The 21,800-nt window shown below is 41.8% G+C and overlaps 1 protein-coding gene across 1 annotated transcript; it reads right to left on the bottom strand.

Moving 5' to 3' along the window:
- Nucleotides 1–17: 17 nt before the first annotated feature.
- Nucleotides 18–20,980, bottom strand: jupa (junction plakoglobin a). Its single transcript, XM_078276977.1, has 16 exons — nt 20,848–20,980; nt 9,962–10,008; nt 9,320–9,487; nt 8,970–9,217; nt 8,309–8,547; nt 7,440–7,641; nt 6,509–6,653; nt 6,242–6,345; nt 5,781–6,119; nt 5,058–5,210; nt 4,798–4,917; nt 4,199–4,349; nt 3,083–3,204; nt 2,765–2,804; nt 2,030–2,165; nt 18–1,050 (listed from the first exon to the last, which is right to left on the bottom strand). The coding sequence occupies exons 2-15, from the start codon at nt 9,972–9,974 to the stop codon at nt 2,032–2,034; spliced, it is 2,178 nt and encodes a 725-aa protein (XP_078133103.1). The 5' UTR covers nt 9,975–10,008; nt 20,848–20,980; the 3' UTR covers nt 18–1,050; nt 2,030–2,031.
- Between the last annotated feature and the right edge of the window lie 820 nt (nt 20,981–21,800).

The following is a 21,800-nucleotide window of genomic DNA, read 5'->3' as shown; positions in this document are numbered from 1 at the left end:
AAACATGGACACCATAATATGTTTAATATATCCTTTATTTTTATTAAACAAAATTTCAGTAAAAACTCTTAAGTAGAAAGACAAATTTCCCTGTCAGTAGTTTGCTCCAGCTGTAGGGCCGTCCCCAACCATATCATCACACGTGTTGACTAATGAATCAGTCAGTCAATCTGTTGAAAACTGTACTGTACCCACGTTGTTGTTCTGCAAAATCAATTACGATCACATACGATCTTTTCTTTAAATTCAGTTCGTAACAAAAGACATCTTTGTTAATATTCTGGTAATGCCGGATAATGGTGTGAACCTTTCCCAGTCAATAACTTAGAAAAGATGAGAAACTATCCCGAAAAACAAACCACCTTCTTGTTCAGATGGTTCTTGGCAGCCCCACACTGCTCTCTAAGAGCTCTCTCTCCATCTCTTTGTTTGTTCACTCCTACTGAATTAGCGCGACGAGACAGAATGAGCCTGTGTTAACCGACTCTTAACTGTTGGGTCACAGCGGGAGAAAGTTGACAGTATATAGTGTTAAAACTTCAGCGTAAACAGCAGTGTCTGTTACAAAGGCGTTAAGTAAGAAACAGAGCGGTGAGCAGGTGCACCGTGCATGTTGAGCCAACTCTGGCAGTGTTTTCAACTATTATTCTCTTTTTTTTTTTCCCTTTTTCTTTAAAAAAAAAAAACAAAACAAAAAAATTAAAAGAAAAGGAGGAAGCTACACGATTATCATCACAAAATAAAAATCTCTTTGGCATAGAATACCCACCCAAAAGCGTAAACACACACAGACACACTCACATGCGCACGCACACACTCTTAAAAGGGTTCTCTAACAGAAACCTACAAGCATCGTCATCATTATTATCAGCAAAATTATGCTCTAAAACAAAGTTGAGCCCTGTTAAGATTATGAGTCCCGTACTCAGTGATAATTGCATATATTACATCAGGCTGAGCGCAGAGGGAGTAATCTCTACTGACGACTATATTCTTTTCTGTCCCATTACATCCTACGTCAGCTCCTCCGATTCCATTTCTCCCCCGGGTCTGTAAGAAGAGGAAAGAGAAAAACCCACAGAGCTGATTTCACAATATCAACTTGCTTGTCAAGCACAGCTCTTCCACAGACAGCATGTTTGAAAAGTTATTATGTTGTAGAAAACAAACATCAGACTGTAAAAGGCCAACCTGACAATCTGCTTTCTTAGTCAAGCTTCTTACTATGAGTGATGGGCTCCAGCACAAACGCAACATTTTCTGCCAAAAGTCTTTTACTTTTAATTCACAGGAGAGATTTCTGCATTTATGTTTTTGCCTGAGCTCCTTTCACTGGTTTGAAGAGGGCGAGGAAAAAAAAAGGTGATGTCACATACTTCCCTACACCAATCAGGACAACAGTCACTTAAGTTTTGGTGGAAGAAGCATTCCAGATGTTGCCTGATTTTAGACAGAATTGTCTTTGTTTCCATCTTCAGTCTGACATTGCCTAAACTTGAATTTTCCTTAACCCAACACTAGAGACCAACGTATCTGCCTGAATCTAACGTCATTTTAAGTTGACACTGATGCCAATATACTGTTTTTTTCAGGTTTTTTTGTTTGGTGGAGTGAAGTAAAAACAAACTATGATGTCGGGGGATATTGAGACAGCTTGAAAACGTCATTAGTACCGGCCACTGATTGGCTAATTGTTATTCCCCCGGCCACGGCACTCATTGGATCGATCGTTTTTAACCAAGAAACCGCTGTTTCATGTTTAATCTATTCTTGTATTTTACCTTACAAATACTTTTATAGTGCACTGTTGAATATTTTATTATTAGCACTCCTGTATCATACCTGTTGTGTACCCGAGTGTTATACTCTTAATAAATAATACCAACGGATGTTCTTCCCCCCCCAATTGACTCTTATTAAGTCTTCATTATTTAATTTTATCAAGAACAATTTTGAAGTTTTAAAAACAAGTTTTATATTTTAGACAACCGATCCCGATTGGCTGAAGTAACGTTTTGCATGTACCGACCTTTAATAATCATGGTACGGTTGTCTCTCGTAGGCCAAGCTGGCTGCGTAATCGTCTTGCATCATATTTCCGTCCATGCCGTCCAAGGGCATGTCAGCTGGATACCCTCCGTAGCCTTGGAAACCAGCGTCCAGCTCTGCAAGAGATTACATTTGGTTTTTTTTCCCCTTTACTTGTTACACACTTTACCAACAGATGTTATTTAGCTACAATAAATTGTATTAGCTAGTGGAAATCATCCAACCATTTAGGCACAAAGAAAGAAAGAAAGAAAGAAGCCAAGTCTCGCGGCGGACACAGAAAATACCAAGGCCATACAAGGAGAAAAGTTATAAAGGAAAGGACGGGAATTAGGAGTTAGAAGCAAACACATAAGGAAAAGACCAGGAAGGAGACCTTTGAGACTTGGCAATGAGAAGTAGGTAGTGGTGTATTACAGTAAGAGAATAAAGACAAGGCAAAGTGAATGAGATAAGAATGTTACAATGTGAAATCAATCAAAACAAAAATCAAGCTAGGCGTGTGCTGCTTGAGTTAATATCCCACAGAGTATTTTCTTAACTGGACAAACTAAGTTGACTAACATGATGATGGTAAATAGGATCTTTAGGCTGCAGCAGGGAGGAAACCTGTAAACAGACTGCAGCATGTTAACACTGCGGTCGCTCCCGGTGGTGGAGTGACCCAGTGCGGAGGAATGTGCTGCATGTGCACATTTCAGTCATAGTTACTCACCATCTGTATAGGGTCCATCCATGGGGGCACTGTTGTGGGCCTGCAGGGGTAACAAGAGGTCAAAAGGTCAAATAAAGTCAGCACTTTTTTTTATTTTTTTTAATATAGACAGCTTTTTAATAGTCCTAAAAAGTATTATTAAAAGATGATATAATGAAGAACCAGTTTCTTGAAAACCAATGTACTTCATAACTACTATCAGCATTGTATTAAGGTGCCAAGATGTAAGATGTAACCCCAGAGAGTTAAAAGGGAGTTTAAAAAAATGTCTATTTTAATGTTGTCCTGTCCTGGCAGTGGAGGGCGCCAGACACTCACCATCTCCCAGGAAGTGGGGTCGTGTTTGAACAGAGAGTGAGTGAGCTCCACAGACACTCGCTTCTTGTAGTCTGAGTTCTTATCCTCGGAGATACGGAAGAGCACAGCTGCAGCGTAAGTGGCTGAGGGGGAAAAGAATCAGGACACATTCAGCGATGACACTCATTTTTATAATAATAATAATAATAATAATAATAGTGTTGGTGTATTGAAAGGAACACAAATCCAAGTCTACATTTTAGTCTGAAAAGCACCAGAGGTTAAAGTTTTAAAGATATAGTAACAGTGAAAACATAATAGTTTTAGTGCTCACGCCAGTTACTGCATGAGTGACTTGTAGTATTTTTCTTTTATATAACTCCCTGAGACATTATGGATGTGGTGCATTCACAGCATCAGTTATAAAGCCTTAACAGCATAATGTAGAATGAATGTTTATGTGTGTTAGTGAGCCTTGTCTAATTCAGCCATGGTACTTCCACATGTAAATGTAAGATAAGACATACTTTTAAGTAGCTGAGCCTGGTGATTTAAGCAAGGAATTTGCTAAATAACATTTGCTAAAAATCCATTTTGAACATTTTCCCCTCAATGTGACCAATAAATAGTGTGGCGAGGTAAAATAACCAAATTTGATGTGTTGGATAAAACGCATACTCACTTTCTTGCCGAGAGTTCGATGAGAAGCTCGATACCACTCTCCTCTGTGAGAACAGTATCATACCAACTTCTCATCTAACTTTTGGCAAGAAACTAACACAAAAAGTAAAGATAATTGAATCATTGAAATTGTACCAAAAGTTCAATTTTTTTGTGCCTACTACCCATAAAGGTAGTTCAGACACTGCACCCTATTTAATCAGATTGTATTATTGAAATAAAGCCAACTATATGTCATTGTGAAATGCACTGGAGTAAAAGTATACAGCCTCACAAAATGGACATGGTCATTTAGAGTGAAGTACCTGGAAACTGCACTTGCAGTAAGTACAGCGCTTTAAATTGTAATTGTATTACAAAGAGTATTGTGTGGTAAATTGACTTTGTTCCTTTCCACCTATGACTAAATGCTACATTAGGGTAAGCTAATTGCAGTGCATTATCTGGGTGTCCTACCAATGCCCTCGTTGTTGGAGTGCAGCAGGTCCATCAGCGGAGCAGACGCTCCCTCACTGTCGATGAGCTCAGCTGACGGTTTGTCCAGGGCCAGCTCACACAGGATGCCCGCCGCCACGCGCTTCACGTTGTCCACCGGAGAGTAGAGGAGCTGGAGAGGAGGAAGGAAATGAGTTAAAAAAAAAAAAAAACCTAAAACCTAAGGAAGTTGATCATCAAGACAAGGAAGTAGGGCTGGGCGATATGGAGAAAATCGGATATCATGACATTCTTGACCAAATATTTTGGGGAAGATATTGTAGGGTGGACAATTGGTGCGTTCTAGATTTTAGATAAATAATCATCAACAATGTGGACATAATGTCTAAGTGGAGTAAAGAAAAATAATAAGAACAGCTAAAACAGTCTGGTAAGTTCAGAAAATGACATCACTTTACTGTAATGCAGCCTTTAAAACCAGGACAAGACAACACTTATGCCATATTACGATATTAGGAGATCCTAAATCTAAGACGATATCTAGTCTCATATCACGATATCGATATAATATTGATATATTGCCCAGCCCTATAAGGAAGAGCTTCAATATCCTCCGTTACCTGAACAAACAGAGGAATGGTCTGCAGGTTGGCGATCTCCGCTCTGTTGATGGGATCTCTTGCCAGGATGTGCAGAGCTCCTGTGGAGCCCTCAACAATCTCCTCCATCCTCACTCCATCCTGAGGAGCAGGATGGAAAGAAGAAATGTTACTCAGGGATACAGAAATTCATTCATAATTACAACTACACATTTCCACAATCCCATAAACCCACAACGTAATTAGTGACTATAAGCATCCTAAACTAGCCAGATACGTACCTGGTATGTCTGCTGGGTGGATGAACCATGTTTCTGGGCGTCCTGGTGGGCTTTAAGTAGCAGGTTGACCAGACGGGGGATCGCTCCAGCGTCCCTCAGAGGGGCCTGGTTCTCTGGGCACAGGGCCAGGTTGCGGATCAGGCCAACCACAGCCTTCAGGCAGGAAAGACAGGAAGACATACGGTCATGATACTGTTCACCATTACTGTATTGGTCAGCAAGTAAAACAAGACTGACAACTTCAAGCTTCTCCATTAGAAATGCAAACTAAAAAAATAAATAAAAAGAGATATAGATAATTTCCCCCGCCTAAAGCCTTGTCTTGTAAAACATACGGTTCCTGCTGTCATGTCATTTCATGCTCTTTCAGGCTGATGGAGACTCTGGCCTTCTGCCGGAACAGCCATCCCCTCTGTCCATCTGTCTCACCATTTCCCCCAGTGTCTGTCTTTGGACCAAACCACTATCTCCTCAATGTGTTTCTTTCATAGTCCTTAACTTATGTTCCCTCAAACCACCTGCTTATGAAAATGACGTTCAAATGTAATTTCAAAGACTGCAGTCGCATATCACTCTTTTGCATAGGGAGACACTCTGCATGAAAAATTAAGTTAATCATTTAATGATTTACGAACATCACTGCAAAAGCTTAAAATCTCATGGACCCTTTTTTGAGCCCGCACTATTCCTCCCCGCCCCCCATCCTCCCTCGCTTCTCTTTACCTTGATGACGGGCCAGTAGTAGGGTTGGTTGAGCAGCTTGACGATGGCGGGGATGCCGTAGTATCTCCTCACAGCATTCTGCGCTACCTCAGCCTGTTGGTGGCGGGATGTCAGGTGGCGCAGAGCGCAAACGGCAGGTTCAGTCACGTCCTCCTTCTCACCGGCACGCAAGATGGCGTGGATCAGCGCCTCTACACCGTTGCCCTGGGTGACCAGAGTTTTATTGTGGGCATTGTTGCATGTGAGGTTTGACAGGATGCCTGTGGCGCAAGTGAGCATGTTGAGGTCGTCTGAACTAAGCAGGCCCACCAGCACCTGCAGAAGGCTTTCCATGCCCTCCTGAAACAGGAAGAGAAAAAAAAAAAAGAGTTCAGAAAGTTTCTCGGATGCCGAATTATGGAAAACAAACTCAGATTTTCAAGAGTAGAAGAAAAAAGGTTAACGTGAGTGTGGATACAGACCTGCTTGGTGGCAGCATCAGACAGATTCCTGAGCGTCCACAGACAGTTCTGCATCAGACGCTGGGTGGAGCCTGTGAGGTGTTTACCCAGAGCCTGCATCCCACCTGCAGGGAACAGAGAAGTTAAATCACTCCGCTCTCAGTCGTTAATGTAGCTGTCATGTAGCGCTGAGGTTGGCAAGTAGACACAGTAACATTGTGTTTTAAGGTAACGAAAAAATGACACACACCTGTAGGACTACCTTGTACACACACACACATTACATACCAGCCTCTACAATGGCGGGTTTGTTGCTGGGGCACACAGAGAGGACTTTAAGCACACGGCTTGTGGTCCACAGCAGCTTCTCATAGCTGTAGTTTCTCATGATGTGAACGAGGCCCTCAGGACCCCCGTTGGAAAGAATGATCAGCTGTGAGAGAGAGGGACTGTGTGAGTATACAAAGTGCAGATGGGGTGAAAATAACTTTATTTACTTTAATTAAAGTGCTCATATTATGCTTTTTCCCTTTATTGTGTTATACATCTCTTTTGTGCACGTTATATGCTCCAAACAGCTCTATTGTAGTCCAGGCTTTACTTCCGTGACGAACGTGCGTCACTTTGTAACACACGTTATAATGCTCGCCTAGCTGCAAGCGTGGCACGCCCTCATACTCTGCTTCTGACTGGCTAGTAGTCCTTACCTAGCTACTGAGCATATGCGGCTCCCAACAAAGATGGAACAGAAGTGAGATGCCTCACTCTGTAGCTAAAACAGAGAGCTCAACAACAGGGTGAAAAGAGGAGCTGCAGCAATGTGCAGTACAACAAAAATATGGTGTTTTTTGAAAATTAAACCATGTAAACCTATTCTGATATAACCTCTAAATACAATTATGAACCTGAAACTGAGCATAATGAGCACTTTAACTTTTATAACTATTTTTTTTTTTAAACTTAGGACCTTTTGCAAAAGAAAACCTTACGGTTTACAATGAACAAGACTACAAAGCTGTGACCTGTCCAGACAGATAAACACCAGCTAATCTTCACTCAATTCACTACTCTCAACAAATAACCACACCCATACCCTCGCTATGCCAGCACCTGAACAACTCTGTTCACATGCCGCACCCACAACTAAAAGCATGTACACACAAGCACAACAACTTCAACAGTCTCAAATTACAATACTTGGCTGGTATCACACACACACCTTGCTCTCCTGGTTGCCATAAGACAGCAGCTGCAGACAGTCTGTGGTGATGGCCAGGAACTTGGGGTTGCTCTTCTTCAGCAGGGGAACCATCTTCTGCAGGCCGTCGGCCAGACGAACAGCCATCTTCGCTCCTTCCTGGTGCAACAGCAGGTTGTGGAGCGTGGTGATGGCGTAGAAGAGCACAGACTCCATGGGAGAGCTGTGGGAAAGAAACACAGGTGGGTTAAGTGTGTATCAGCAACAAATGGCATGCCCAGTTGCCATACATTAAATGTCCTCACTGTTAGATAACATATCAGTTGAAATGTACAGAGTAATTGGAAGTATTTTTTGTTTACTTTTTCGTTAGACCTACTTTCTTCCACCTGCCTTATGTACTTCTACTTGAGTCTGCGATCTCCTACAATGCCCATAATGCCAGTCAACACAAGGTCAACAATAAGGCTTTCCGTCTTTGGAGGATAATGCTGGTGGAGAAATGTTTTTATATCATGGCTTTTTTCTGTACATACCTACTAAACGTCAGTACAAACTGGTGAGTCAAAAGCTCTTGTTTTCTTCTTCAACTAACTGCATTGTAGCTGCACTGTAAAATACTTAAACATGACTTCACTCGCACTGTCTGTGTTCACCATATTTCAAAAAGGACTAGATGAATAACCCCACAATATAGCAAGATGGGCCTGGAAATGCTACTGACATTGCCAAAAGGTCTTTTATAAAAGTGTTTTAGGATGGATTTTCTCTTTCATACCTACACTATAAGAAATAGTACATTTTCCCAACATATACAGACCACAAGGATCAAAGTCATAAGTGACTGAAGACAAATAACTTCCTCTCTCTTTCTTTTTGTACGGAAGTACCTGAGCATGCGGACCAAAGCAGGGATGCCTCCACACTTGAAAATGGAGAGCAGGCCCTCTCTCTGGTGGGACAGATTGTGGAGGATGCTGGCTGTGGCCCGCGCCGTCTCCATGTCGCTCGTGTTCTGCATCACCCGCACCACCGCCGCCACCATCTGAGGCGACTGCATCATCGCACGCCGCGACGCCTCCTTGCGTGTGAGCTGGTTGACAATCTGTGCTGCCTTGCTGACCACCACCTGATGAGAAATGAAGAGGGGAAAAGAAGAGTTCATTTTGATGTGCACTTGAAAATGACTCTGCCTGGTATCAGTGCTTCTTCTATAATTGAGGGTGGTATTCAAGATGTTCAAGATCGACATTAAGGCTTCAAATTACCTTCCAATTTGTCTGACCAAATACATTTTTTTTAAATGACATTAAACAGAGGAAAGCAGCAAATTTGAGAAGCTGGACCAGGAAGTGGCATGTTTCTTGATAAAATTACTTAAACTTTTAATGGATCAATAAAATGAAAGGAATAATTCGATATGCATATTTCCCAAAATGGGAAGGTTTACTGTTCATTATTTGTGCAGCAGTAATGTATTTCACTCAATATAATTATCTCATAAGACAATGTATCCCATAACAAATCTGACCAAAAGACTGCGATCATCACCTGGTCTTCATCGTTGAGCAGTTTGGTGAGCTCAGGCACGGCGCGTGTGGCCAGCTCGGCGTCGTCCTGGTAGTTAATCAGATGGATGATTGCCGTCTTGAGCATTTGGGAGGGCTCGGCCAGCTGCTGGACGTTGGTCATCTGGGACGGGTCTAGCTGAGTTGAAATGATGGTGGTGTTTCTCTCCAGCGTCTCTGGGAACATTGCAGCCCGCAGCCGCTCTGCTCTGGTGTGGGGGGCATCCACGTCTATCGAGGAAGTGAGATGATGATATCACAGCCCACATGTAATTAAAGAAAAGTCTACAATATATGGATATCGGCTGGTTTGGCCCTTGCTTGTTGCCTTACCAGGATGTACTGATGTTACAGTGGTCGTCGTGGTGTAGAGCTTGGAGGTGGTGTAGTCGGCGTCTTCATCTCTGACTGTGGTGGCTCCAGACTGGATGCCCGAGTCTACGCTGTACATTGTGTGCTGCCACTCTGCCACCTTCGCCATGCCACTGTCGGCCTCTCCCACTGCCAAGCACGAAGAAAGGAATTGTGGGACGTCAGAGGTGTTGGAGCAAAGTCACGTATTAACTATTTGATGAACATGGAGGAATGTTGGGGGGAAAAAAAAAAAAAAAAAAAAAAAAAAAAAAAAAAACTCCAGTGGACCAGGGTTTTACTTCTGTGCCACACAAAGCAACCCCTTTTACCGAAGTAACCTTCAGTTGTCAAATGTATTAAAGGAAGTGACCTCAATATAAATACATGAAAACAATAGTTGGAAGTAGGAAAGGTCATGATCAAAGAAATGGTCTCCTTTACACATACTGTGGAATGGGTAATAAAAACAAAAGCGAACCTTCAAATGCGCAAGCTAAAAGTTAAATTGACTAAAAATATCTTTTAAAAGTTTGCAGAAATGTAGGAAGACAAAATTAAATATGACTGTAAAATACATAAAAAAATTTCAAAACTAGAGCTGAATTGTGAACGTTTACTTACTTTGCATTGCCATCCTTGCCTCCCGTTATCAAAACGATGGAGCAAACCTTAAAAACACAAAGAAAGCCAAAGTCAAGTATTCCCACAAGCTTCAGTGATGATGATGATGATGATGATGAGCTTCACTGTACACCTAGCTCTCTCCATAAATTAATTAATATTCCAAGGAGTGACTGTCTTTCAGTTTTTGTATGCAACCGGAGTATGACAGTTCACAAGATGACCCCCTACCACCCCTCCCAGACCTGCACCCTGACCTGAAAATGACAACACAGAGCAGCAGCAGAGGCTCATGGGAAAGGGAGAGCAAAGAGGGCAGAGAGACAGCTGTAAGTCAGGAATGCCAGCCAGCCCAAATGACCTTTCACCCCAGGCCTCCGCCCATACAGCCGTGGGAGACGCATGGCAATCAGGAACCTGCTCGTCAGGTTTAGACTCCACTGGGGGAGAGTGTATGTGTGAGTAGACAGTGAGCATACTCTTCGTCACACACTAAACTTCTTAAAAAAAAACCACAAAAAAAACCCCTGTAATTTGACTTTTACTTGTTTGTCTTATTTCGAATACTACGATCTATAAGACTTCTGAGAGCCTTTTGGCTCTCATTGAATAGGTTTCTACTAATCTGACATCCTGAGGCATCTTAGGCAGTTTTAGTGTAACCGTGCTTCAGACTGCGTAACTGTCATTTTACTTGTTGGTGCAAGTTTGTTCTACACCCCCTACTTCTAAATTGCTACATTTACTCAGGTATTAAGTCCACACAGACATCACACACTGTATCCCCTAGTAAAATAAACATTGTTACACTGGGCTAAACTGTTTATATACACCTTACCATTAAATGTAGACACATCTGAGTAAAAATGTCAAAACTGGGTCGTACATGCCAATCCCAGACTTTTTGAAAGAGTTTATGAAGATAATGCAAAAGCATACTTCCTGTCAAAAAATAATATGGGACTATGTATCAAATATTAAAAAAATATTCATAATAATATGTTGCTACATGCTACAGTGAGAGATATATATATATATATATATATATATATATATATATATATATATATATATATATATATATATATATATATATACTATATATATATATATATATATATATATATATATATATATATATATATAGGCCAGGTCGCATTTGCACACAATATATTCTATCTCATATTCTAATTTGAAACCTTTAAATGTAGACTAGATCTTTCCAGACTTCCTTGCTATGAGCACCCAAAATAACCTCAGACAGAAACCCTCTTCATCACAGAGAAATCTGCATTCATAATAGCTGCCATTGCATGCGACATATGACCGATACAATGCATTCACTGTGCTGGTTAGTGTTTTCAGATGTTTGACTGTTACTGACAGAATTCTTTGCAGAGCACATTGCAGGGGTGCATTGTGCGTTTGTGTACTGTACATGTAAGAGTGTGGCTGCTGATTTCTGCAGGCAGTGCAGATGCACTGAAGATACCGGGGGGCTATACATATGGCAAAGTCAACAAAACAAAGGCTTAAAACATACCAAAAAAAGTAAACTATTGCCATGACAGCTGGGTAACGTTTACAACATGATTCCATGCAATAAGCACATACACTTATGTTCCGTCTTAACTACTAATAAAACAAGTCGGGGCTAAAAGCCACGATGTCAAATGGCTGTTTGCAAAAAATGAACTATAAACCCCTAAATGATCACCTTAACCTTTGCTTATATTTTATCTAGCACAACTTAACAATGTACTGAAGTGAGTATTCTGTTATCAAAGTTGATCAATGGGTTTGGAGGAAAGGAATTTGTACAAAGCTGAACTGCTTTGTCTCTCTGCCTTACACTGGAGCCCTTCATGATGTAAAGCACCACTCCCTCATCTTTTTGCCTTCTGGCTTTGCATAAGGATGTGTCGTGTTACGTTTCAGTCCTTCGGCTGACCCAGCCCACTTTTTCTCCCCCAGGCACATTTATTGGTGTGTATTTGTGTGTGTGTGTAACATTGTAGCTTCTGCAGGGGGCTTTTTTCCCCCCCTTCTTCACACAAACTATAACGGAAAACTCTGACAATAGTGTGTACGTACTGCATGTTTCTCATTAGTTTGTCTGTCCTCTTTTTCTCTCACTGTGGCACTTTAATGGGCTAGTAACTCACAAGTCCCCCACATGTTTTTTGGGCCTGCATTGTTAATTACCGTTCATATGCATGTGCTCAAAATACATTCTACTGAACCTGATGTTCTTGCAAGGCTCCAACATGTCCCTCTATCTCACTCTCTGCCTTCACATGGAGCAGCAGCTCAGCGAGTTTCAGCTGTAGTCAGTCTGGCACGAGATCCTGCAGGACCTGGCCCCAGAAGACTGTCTGTGCTTGCAGCTACATGCTGCAGTGACTCATAAGACCAAAACTATGCTTGCAATTACTGTGTATACCTACCTTTCTAGCTAAAGGTGTGGCTTGTTGTCTGTCAAGATGGTAAGCGACTACTGGCTGTCTATGCATCAATATGGCAATTAATCAGACACACCCCAGATTTAAGTTCAGTGTATTACAAAGGCTTTAAAAAATAAAATACATTTTATCTAAAAACATTGTATTGATCCATTGCTGAAGGCACAGATACAGCTGATATAAAACAAAGCCCACATTCCTTTTTGTTTCGAGGAGAAATACAGCTTGTACCATGTCCACACAGAACGTTCCTGTTCTCTGTAAATCAGGGACAGTGTTTGTGTAGTCTTTGTTTTCCTGGGCGAGGCAGTGGGTTCAGCCAACTGTTGCAATGCTGCGACACGCCCTGCGTATCGCCTAGGTAACCGAAACTCTGCTCACGCACTGTACTGTGGGGGTTTTTATCTGCTGACCCATCTGATGTCTGAAGCTATGCTCGCATATTTGCTGATAAGTGCTGTTCCCTCTTGGGTTTTCTCAATATTTTTTCCTTGCCCACAATGCCCATGCCTGGGGTCACCGTCCAAGCCAAGAAAATCGAAGAAAATCATTCAAAATTTTGACTAAAAATAATATACAGCAAAGTACAAATTGAAGCTGGGCAAATAAATACATTTAAATTAAACTTTTTGTATATTATGGTGATAGCATAAATTTGTAGTATTGAGGTTTATCTGCTGATACCTTCGCCACTGTTCAGTGCTGACTAAAAGCTGTTGGTTGTATTGTGTACTTTTGATTGGACTTTGTGCTCTTCCAGTTAATGAGTGATGCATCCTTTCACTCTTACTGTACTTTGCTCCACCATTTATCCAACCACACAAATGTGCAGGAAAATGAAGCCACTCTTTACTCAAGAAAACCACATCTCACGCCAATCACTTCCCACTATCTTGTTAAGCAACAATCTGTGGATGACTTTAGGGTGGCTTCTTCCTAAAAACAAACCCGGCACAGTAAAAACAGGAATATGTATCAGTGCAAGCTGCCAATGAACGAGTTGCAAAATAACAGCAGAGATGGATACTGTTTAGAGCCCGATGGTGAAACCACTGGTGTGACATTCCACAGTAACATAGTTTATGCAATCTGTCCTGTGTCCCCTTAAACTCTTTTAGACTTCTCACTGAGTCACTCATACTTTGCTGAATCTAAGAGATAGGGCTGCTGTGACAAGTGATGACTATGCTGCCCCCCCCCAGCCATGTCAGACAGGGAGTGTCTCCCCAGCAGCTCTCATCAAGGGTGTGGCAGCAGAGTGTGTGAGTGTATGTATGAGTGAACTGGGTGAGGCTGAATACACCTAATTGCTAGAAGGGCTAAACTGTAGATTCTGACACTTTATTATCCTCGGTAAATCATGCCAATAATTCATAAGTTATGTTGTTATAAACACAGGATCAAACCGATTTTTTTTCTCCCAGCATTCCAGATTTTGACTTTGCTGACCTAAGCTCCTCTTTGTATCACAGCAGGAATGAATTCAGGTCAGGGAAGAGGCCCAGGGGGCTGGAGACGTACTCTGGTCGTGGCTCCTAACATACATTACAGAGTTTTATAGTGATTTGTTATTTAGCCTCATGCCTGTTTGGCAGGCAGGGGTGTAAATAACATGTCACCATGCTTTTGCTGTGCGCTCTCTTGGGCTTTTACATGCCTGCTTGAGAAGAGCTCACACAATTAGTGTAAGTGTAAAGAAAAAAACTTGACATATTGGGAAATACGCGTATTCGTTTTCTTGCCATGAGTAAGATGACAAGATTGATACCACTCTCATGTCTGTCAGTTAAATATGAAGCTAGAGCCAGCAGCCAGTTAGCTTAGCTTAGCATAAATACTAGAAACAGGAGGAAACCGGTAGCCTGGCTCTGTCCAGTGATAACAGAAGACTACACCTACCAGCACCTCTAAAGTGTACTTGTATGAAAACCAAAGAGTAAAAATGGACAGGAAATAGTCCTAAACCAATAAGCCCCTGTACAATTACGATGTATAGTTTTTACAATACGCTAAGCTAACTATCTCTTGGCGGTAGGGGTGTCACGATTCTCCAAATCCTCGATTTGATTACATTTTCGATTCTAAGGTCACGGTTTGATTCGATTCTCGATTTTTACATTTCTTTTTTTAAATTACGTCTCGTCGCTTTGGTGTGTTCCGAGGCACACACTTTTTTTGACCAACTCGGGGAGACTGATCAGTCCAGCTGCCTTTTCTGCCGAGGGTCGGCCGTCTGGTCAGTGTGTCTGCAGTTTTAGGTGCCTTGAAGACGACGGTTGGGGGCTTAAAACACCATCGAGCCAGCACAGCGGTCTTAGCAGCTGAGCAGACAGAGAGCAGAGAGTCCGCTAACTTGTTGCTCTCTCTAATAGAACCAATATAAGCTGCTCCGTTTAGGTTACAAAATGTGCGTGCATGCATGCATGCTGAAATTCAACCGTGCGGTTTTGTCGGGATTAAGCTATAAACAGAGGAATATCCGCTAGCTGCTAGGCTAAGTGGTGAACACACAGAATATGGTACACGCACATAGCAGAGCTTGCACACTGTGGCTTTTTTGTCAACGCAAACTTGTCAACATAACTCACTGGAAATCCAAAATACTTCCACACCGGCGACTTCAGTGAAAGAGGAGGGGGTTCAAGTTCTGTCGAGGAGGTTGACTTGCAGCACTTCAACACGTGTTTTTTTTTTTTTTTTTTTCACTTGACAAGCCGCCCGGATGTGACATGGGGGCTAGGCAGCATTGACGATTCCATTTTTTAATTCGAAATTCGAGATAGTGACTTAATTTCGGTCGATTTCGATTTAACATCGAAATAGTGACACCCTTACTTGGCGGTAGCTTCATATTTATTGTACGGACATATGAGTGGTATCAATCTTCTCATCTGACTCTCAGCAAGAAAAAAATGGCGATCTATTCCTTTAACTCACTTCTCAAAAAGAAAAACACAATTGTCTTTTGTTAATGTCAATTGCAAAGTCTAATGGTTGTCAGAACATTACGGTTTTGTTGTAGAAACTTAACCTCATCTGGTGGTCTGTTATTTCCAACGGGCTTGCTAATGTCATGTTTAGGCTGACATGCAAATAACGCAGATTATGTTACCAGACATCTGTAAAGCGTCCTGCACCATCTGCACTGATAAACCAGTTGACATATAGGCTGCCATTGCATGCACACACCCTTTCACATATATGTCCCCTGACATGCAACCCACACTCCTCTTACTATAAAGTGTTTCCGAGATGACTTTAACCCAACACCCTGCATTCACACAGCCCAATCCTCCTGACACAGTAAATGACCAGCGCAGCCAGCTGAGCCTCCAGAGCAGACAGGCTTCCTCGTCCCCAAACCACACATCCCGTATCCCCCACTCGACCAACAATAGCTGTTATGGCACTGTAATGGAGGCAGCAGGGGCTAACTGGATAGTTGTTTGTTATATAAATCAATAAGAGAGGATGTGAAGCAGTGCACAGCTAATGGATTTATTGTGGTGGGTGACAGGAAGTGGTGTCAACATTATCTGACTCACCAACCGCTGGGCTGTCCGGTCAGAGAGGGGAAGTATATTAGGAGAAGCTGTACTTTCACAGCTGTTCCTAGATGCAAACCTATGGTGACGAACTACTGTAAGCTGTGTCACGTCATGCGCCAAGTTCAGCACGAATGCAGCTCTGAGTCCACATTTTGAGCGGGAGCATTTGTCAATTGACTAACAGGCAGTTGATAAAATCCAGACCATAGCAACGCCAGCATGCCAAGAGCCCACAGAGAAAGAACAGACAATGAGATACTGCTGGTGTGCACTTGAGCAACACACAAACTGGATCGGTCTGAAAGTGGAGGATACAGCACAGCACGCTCCCCTTCCCTGCCTGATCTGGAAACATTCCCAACACAGTCAACCACAGTCAACATGCCAATGAATAAAAATCAGAAGGGATAACGGCCGCAGATCTGTCAATTGACTCACTAGATCTACTTTAATGAGTTAAATTAAGGTAGTAGATGCAGTTTGGTGGCTGTAAACTGGCGGTGTAGTTGTTTACTCTCAGTGGGACCTCGCAGTGAATCAAAGGAAATGTGAGCTGTCTTGGAGGAGGTGCCTTAAGTGCAGAGTAGGATCAGATTACACAAAGCTGATGAAGAAGGAGGGAATGAGTAAAAAGGGGTGTACCCTTGTGTGACAATAAACCCTTATTTTGCAAGGCCCACATCAAAGCAAACCAAACTGTCCATCACATATCAGACATTGTGGGAGGGACAGAAGTATGTCCAGAGATTGTCTCCCATATCAGGAGAACAATAAAGACATCATAAAGATATGGAAATCAAATGGCTGGATTTCATTTTACTTGAAAAAAATAAATAAATCCAGAACATTTGAAGCCGTTACTTGACGAAAGTGCTTTAAAAAAGGCGATGATTTTGTCTTCGGACCTACAGTAAGCAGGATGTGCCTGTCTGTATCTGTGTTGTTTGGTTGACGGTAGGAAGGAAGAGGATGAACTAAAAGTCTCTGATACAGCACAGAGAGCCTCTGTGTTACTTTTTTGTTTGGGGTAGAGAGGAAAAGAGTAGCCACATTGTCCCATTGACTGCTGTCACAGTGAAAAGGAAACCGGGTCTCAAGTGTCCCCACTGGATGCAACCAAAAAGGCTTAAGCACATCAAGATGGCTCCGTGTGTTCACTGGCCAAGTTTGGTGGCCAACACTGCCACCAAAGCCCTGTTTAAAGGCCTGACTGGGGAGTTTTTTTCTCTTGAACTGCCGCTGCTACGCATCGGTGTATGGCTGAGCACTGAGGCGATGTGACAGATGATTAATTTTTCAGGGAGATTAGAGGCACAAGGGAGCGGGAGGGGGGTGCTTTGGAGAGCGGGGCAAAAGTCTTAAGAAAAGAAACAAAATCCAAAAATTTGAAGAGTGAAAGCTAGCATTATAAAAAAGTGAGCGACTTATTCTGACAACAGTCATGCGTTTTTTATAAACCGCTGTTGTCTTGATAAAAACCTCCAAAATGTCATTTTTTAAAGGAACAAAGAAGAAATGAAAAAGGAAGAGTAACAGCATCGATTGTCTGAAACACCCATGCATTTTTCAGTTCATCCAGTGTTTTGTAAAATATGCACAGGCCTCAGGGTTGCACAACTTTCTCAACCCAAGAGAGCATGCAATCATTCTAAAAGCAGTGAAACAAAGAACACAATAAAAAACTGAGTTGAGATTTTTATGCACAAATAACTTCCATGTATGATGTTCCTCATGCTGCACATCTAACAAGTCGAGCTTCCCTGGTGATTAGCTTTCTGTTTCAACCACACCCTTGCTGTCCTCACTTTCCTTAAATCTCTCACAGAAGTGTAATTAAGGGACAGGGAGGAGGAGAAAAACAGACACCACAGGACTCAGAGTCACTATGCTGAGAAGTACAACTCAGCCAAATCATCCAACTGTGAAAACTTTGTCTTTTGAGTCAGTGCTGGAATCTAGTTCCCTCCCTGATTTGATACACTGTCAGCAAGGAAAAAAAATGATCAAAAGGCAAATTTATTCATGAAGAAAACACAGCAGGGTTCAGCTATATCCAGCATGCTGTTAGACTGACGCATGGGTGTTATGGACAGAGCTATGATAAGACTTGACTTGAAACCTTGTAGACATGATGATGGTGATGGGAAGAAACAGCCATTAGGCCTTTGACATTTTAAGTAAGGGACATTTTCTTGTTCTCGTTTTATCCAACCAAGAGAACTGTCGAAAGTAAATAATTCATTTCAGTGACTGTTCAGCTGGGCAATGCCAGCTTTACTTGCTCAGCATTATACCACTGTGCTCCGCTAGAAGCTTGTGATTATTTGTTTTTAGCAGTAACAGCAGAAATCTTTTACATGAATGGATGTTTTCGGATGATCCTGCCAATTAATTAATTAATTAATTAATTAATTACTGTATAGAGAATCAAAATTATTTGGCTTGATTTCTCTGGAAATCTAGTGTTAAGTTGCACCTTTATAGGCTACGTTCTTTGGTCAGAAATAATACTACTACTATTGGAGCACTGGGTGTCTGGGAGGCTGCAGGGTTTGACGACAGCATTGTCTGATGAGTTCCTCTAAAGCCTGTGGAAGTTAACCCTGGGGAGATTTTGATGCCGTCATACCAACTCCCCTTTGACTTCAGCCATAAAGACCCTTATCGTAGCTGATGGGAAACGTTATCTCTCTGCGTCCCCTTCTCCATGGGAACAGTTAAACACAAAGGCAGGGTGCTATGCAAACACACAGCAGGTCACACAACGTGTGCGCTGAGTGGCTGTAACTGAGCCCCTGGAAAGTACTCAGTCAGGCACCACTGAACAGAGACAGGGTCGAGGTAATAAGACAGTGAATCCACAGAAAAGGAAATCCTTCATGCTAAACAAAGAGGTTAGGATATATGTCATACAGTAATCCCCATCTGCAAAGTGTAGACCTATTTATATACACTGAAGGATCTCCTGGCCTCTTGCTCTGCTAATGTAGGACAGTATCAGGGAATTAAGCAGGAGGGGGAGATTATCACCGTGCTACCACAGCTGTAGCTGCGGCGAAATCTACAGTAAGTCTCTCTCTCCCCCCCACCCATCGCGGTCCCACCAGCCATCCACCCTCTTCCCTGGGGGCAGACAGTAACAGCTTTCCAAGCTGCACCACTTGATGACACAGACCCAGGGCAAGCTTGGTGGAGGACTGACTGGCAGAACGTATTGGTACGCTGTCCTATTCAAACTGACACACATTCAACAGCATCAGATGGACGCATTGGTCTAGAAACAAGTTGGATGCCACACAAACTTGTTTAGTGCTGTTCTTTGCGCTTCTGTGATGGTGTCACTTGCTGATAATTCAAACAAGACAACAATAGGCAATGTGATTTAGCATCTAATATTCCAAGAGAGAGACAAAACTGTTTATCTTCTGATTCCAATGTGACCCATGTCAAATTTAAATAACAGTTATTAAAGTTGGCGGCGCAAAGGACACCACAAATGACTTAATCCCAAAAGAAAAAAGCGGATAAAAGTAATTTAAAATGGGTGCTGCAGATTTTAGTGGATTTACTCAAGAAATGTAATAAAAGAAATATGTGCTACTGCAGACACTAAGTAGGACTGAAAAACTGCTGTCCTATCAAGTACAGAGCATCTGTAAGCTAAGGTAATGACATCATGGAAGATTTGGCAAACACCTGGAGACATCACTGCTGGCATGAACAGCTGTGTGGGAGTGGATGGGCACTATAATAACAGCATAACACATTTTAGGGACATGATTCAATATTCACTGTCATACATTACAGATGTGTGTGACCTGGAACTTACGTGCCCATGCACAGCATCAGCTCATTGTATTATTTACAGTTTAAGAACTACTTTCATTATCAATTAAACTGCTGATTAAGTAACTTCTTGATTAATCATTGGACTATAAGATGTCAGAAAACTGTGTGGGTCTTAAAAATGCTTGTTGTGTCCAACCAACAGTCCAAACCCCAAATATATTCAACTTTTAATCATAGAGGACTAAGAAAAACTGAAAACTTCATTGGAATCAGTACTTTTTGGGGCATTTTTACTTTAAAAAAAAAAAAGACAAATGATTAATCGATTATAAAGAATTGTCTGTCTGTCTTGACAAATTAATGAATCACCTCAGATCTATTTAGGTTTATATTCATGAGTTGGCTGGAAGATAAATGCTTTGTTGTTGTCTTGCCAACGTGTTAAGTGTCCATACCATTTTGTGTGAGATTATCACTCTGGTACAAGATTTTGTAAATTATAACCTTTTACTTAACATATTGTCTACAATAACAATATGTCAATGGTAATAGCCTCTTTCGCCTCTTGACCTGCACGCGCGCACACACACACACACACACACACACACACACACAAGCGTACGCGCATACTTGGGACACCACTAATGACACTGTGGGACGCTATTGACAAGTGACGTCAAGTTGAATGATCGATACTGGGGCCAAAAACATAGTTATGACTAGTGAGAAAGAGATATTTGACACTTTGAAGAGTAAACAAATGTTTAACGTAAGAAAGCAAACTTTTGGGGCCTGTAGAGCTCGCGCTACACCGTAACAACAGGCAGTAGCCTAACGGCCAGTTTGAGTTTGAGGCATGCGGAAATGAACTCCAAATACAAGGCTGGATTTGCACCCAGGTAAGCAAAAAATTAACAATTCACCCAAACAATATCCCACATGAACATACACGCTTATAGAAAGCAGTACAAAAACTAGGCTACTAGACGCAAACATACTGGGAAAACGACGTTATAGGCTAGCCTACACGTCGGTGATAGACACTAGAGCAGTTGGAGAAAGTGAATATACATTCATTAAAGCTTACCTTTCGAAACACACGGAAGCGTTTTAGATTATTCCAGGTCAGTAGGCCTATTGTTGTTTTTTAGGATAGGACAATTGTCTATATTTCTCCTCACTTCGCTCCACTCTCTCCGATGCTGCTGCTGCTGCTGCTGACCGACAGTCCTCTGAACAAAAATGAGTAAAAGAAGCGTCACCTCAGCCCAGACTCCGCCTTCCTCCCCCCGACCCCACCCTGCCACAGCTCCACACACTGAGAGGCAGTTACAGCTTGTTTTATTGTTGGGAACCGTAGTCAATAAAATAAACAGCAAATTGAAGTGTACTTCTTAAAAATGGCCTTAGGCAACATCGCTTATTGTAGGTCTAATGTTTTTTAAAGACCACAAAAGACCATGCTTATGATATTAAAGTGGATACATTATAGGCTATTTAAAACGTTATCAAAAATGTCTAAAATGGTTTTACTTGTATACATGTACATGCTTGTAAGATAGGCTAGATAAATACAGCTCAGCATAAAATAAAAAGTTCACTGCATACATAAGAGTGGACTAAGAAAATTAGAACTAGGCTATAGGTAGCGATATTACAGTAATAAAACAACACAGTTCACATGTAAAGTAGGCTATAACCTTTTGAATGGCTCAAGCAGCAGCTGATATTGCGGATATAACTAACGTTCGTGTTTTCATTCGTTTTATTTCTCATTTCACAGAGACTACAACGACGCAGTGTGCTATAGCAAACATTTCGTTCACCTGTATGGCCACACCTTTAATTACAACACGAAACCATATGAGGTGCGTCACTGCAGCCGGGAAACGATATGCTGTCAGAGTGGTTGCTCACGCTATTTACAGAGAAAGAGATATCATTGTTTGTGTGTATTTGTGTCATGTTTGACACAATCTTTTTTTTCCCCTACCTTGTCTGACAATAGTTACTTTGAAGGTGCTAGTAGGGAGAGAGAGA

The sequence above is a fragment of the Sander vitreus genome, chromosome 2, assembly GCF_031162955.1.
Source record: "Sander vitreus isolate 19-12246 chromosome 2, sanVit1, whole genome shotgun sequence".
In the NCBI taxonomy this organism is placed as follows: Eukaryota; Metazoa; Chordata; class Actinopteri; order Perciformes; family Percidae; genus Sander; species Sander vitreus.
Note: the sequence above shows the minus strand (reverse complement) of the source record. Positions and strands in the feature narration are given on the sequence as shown.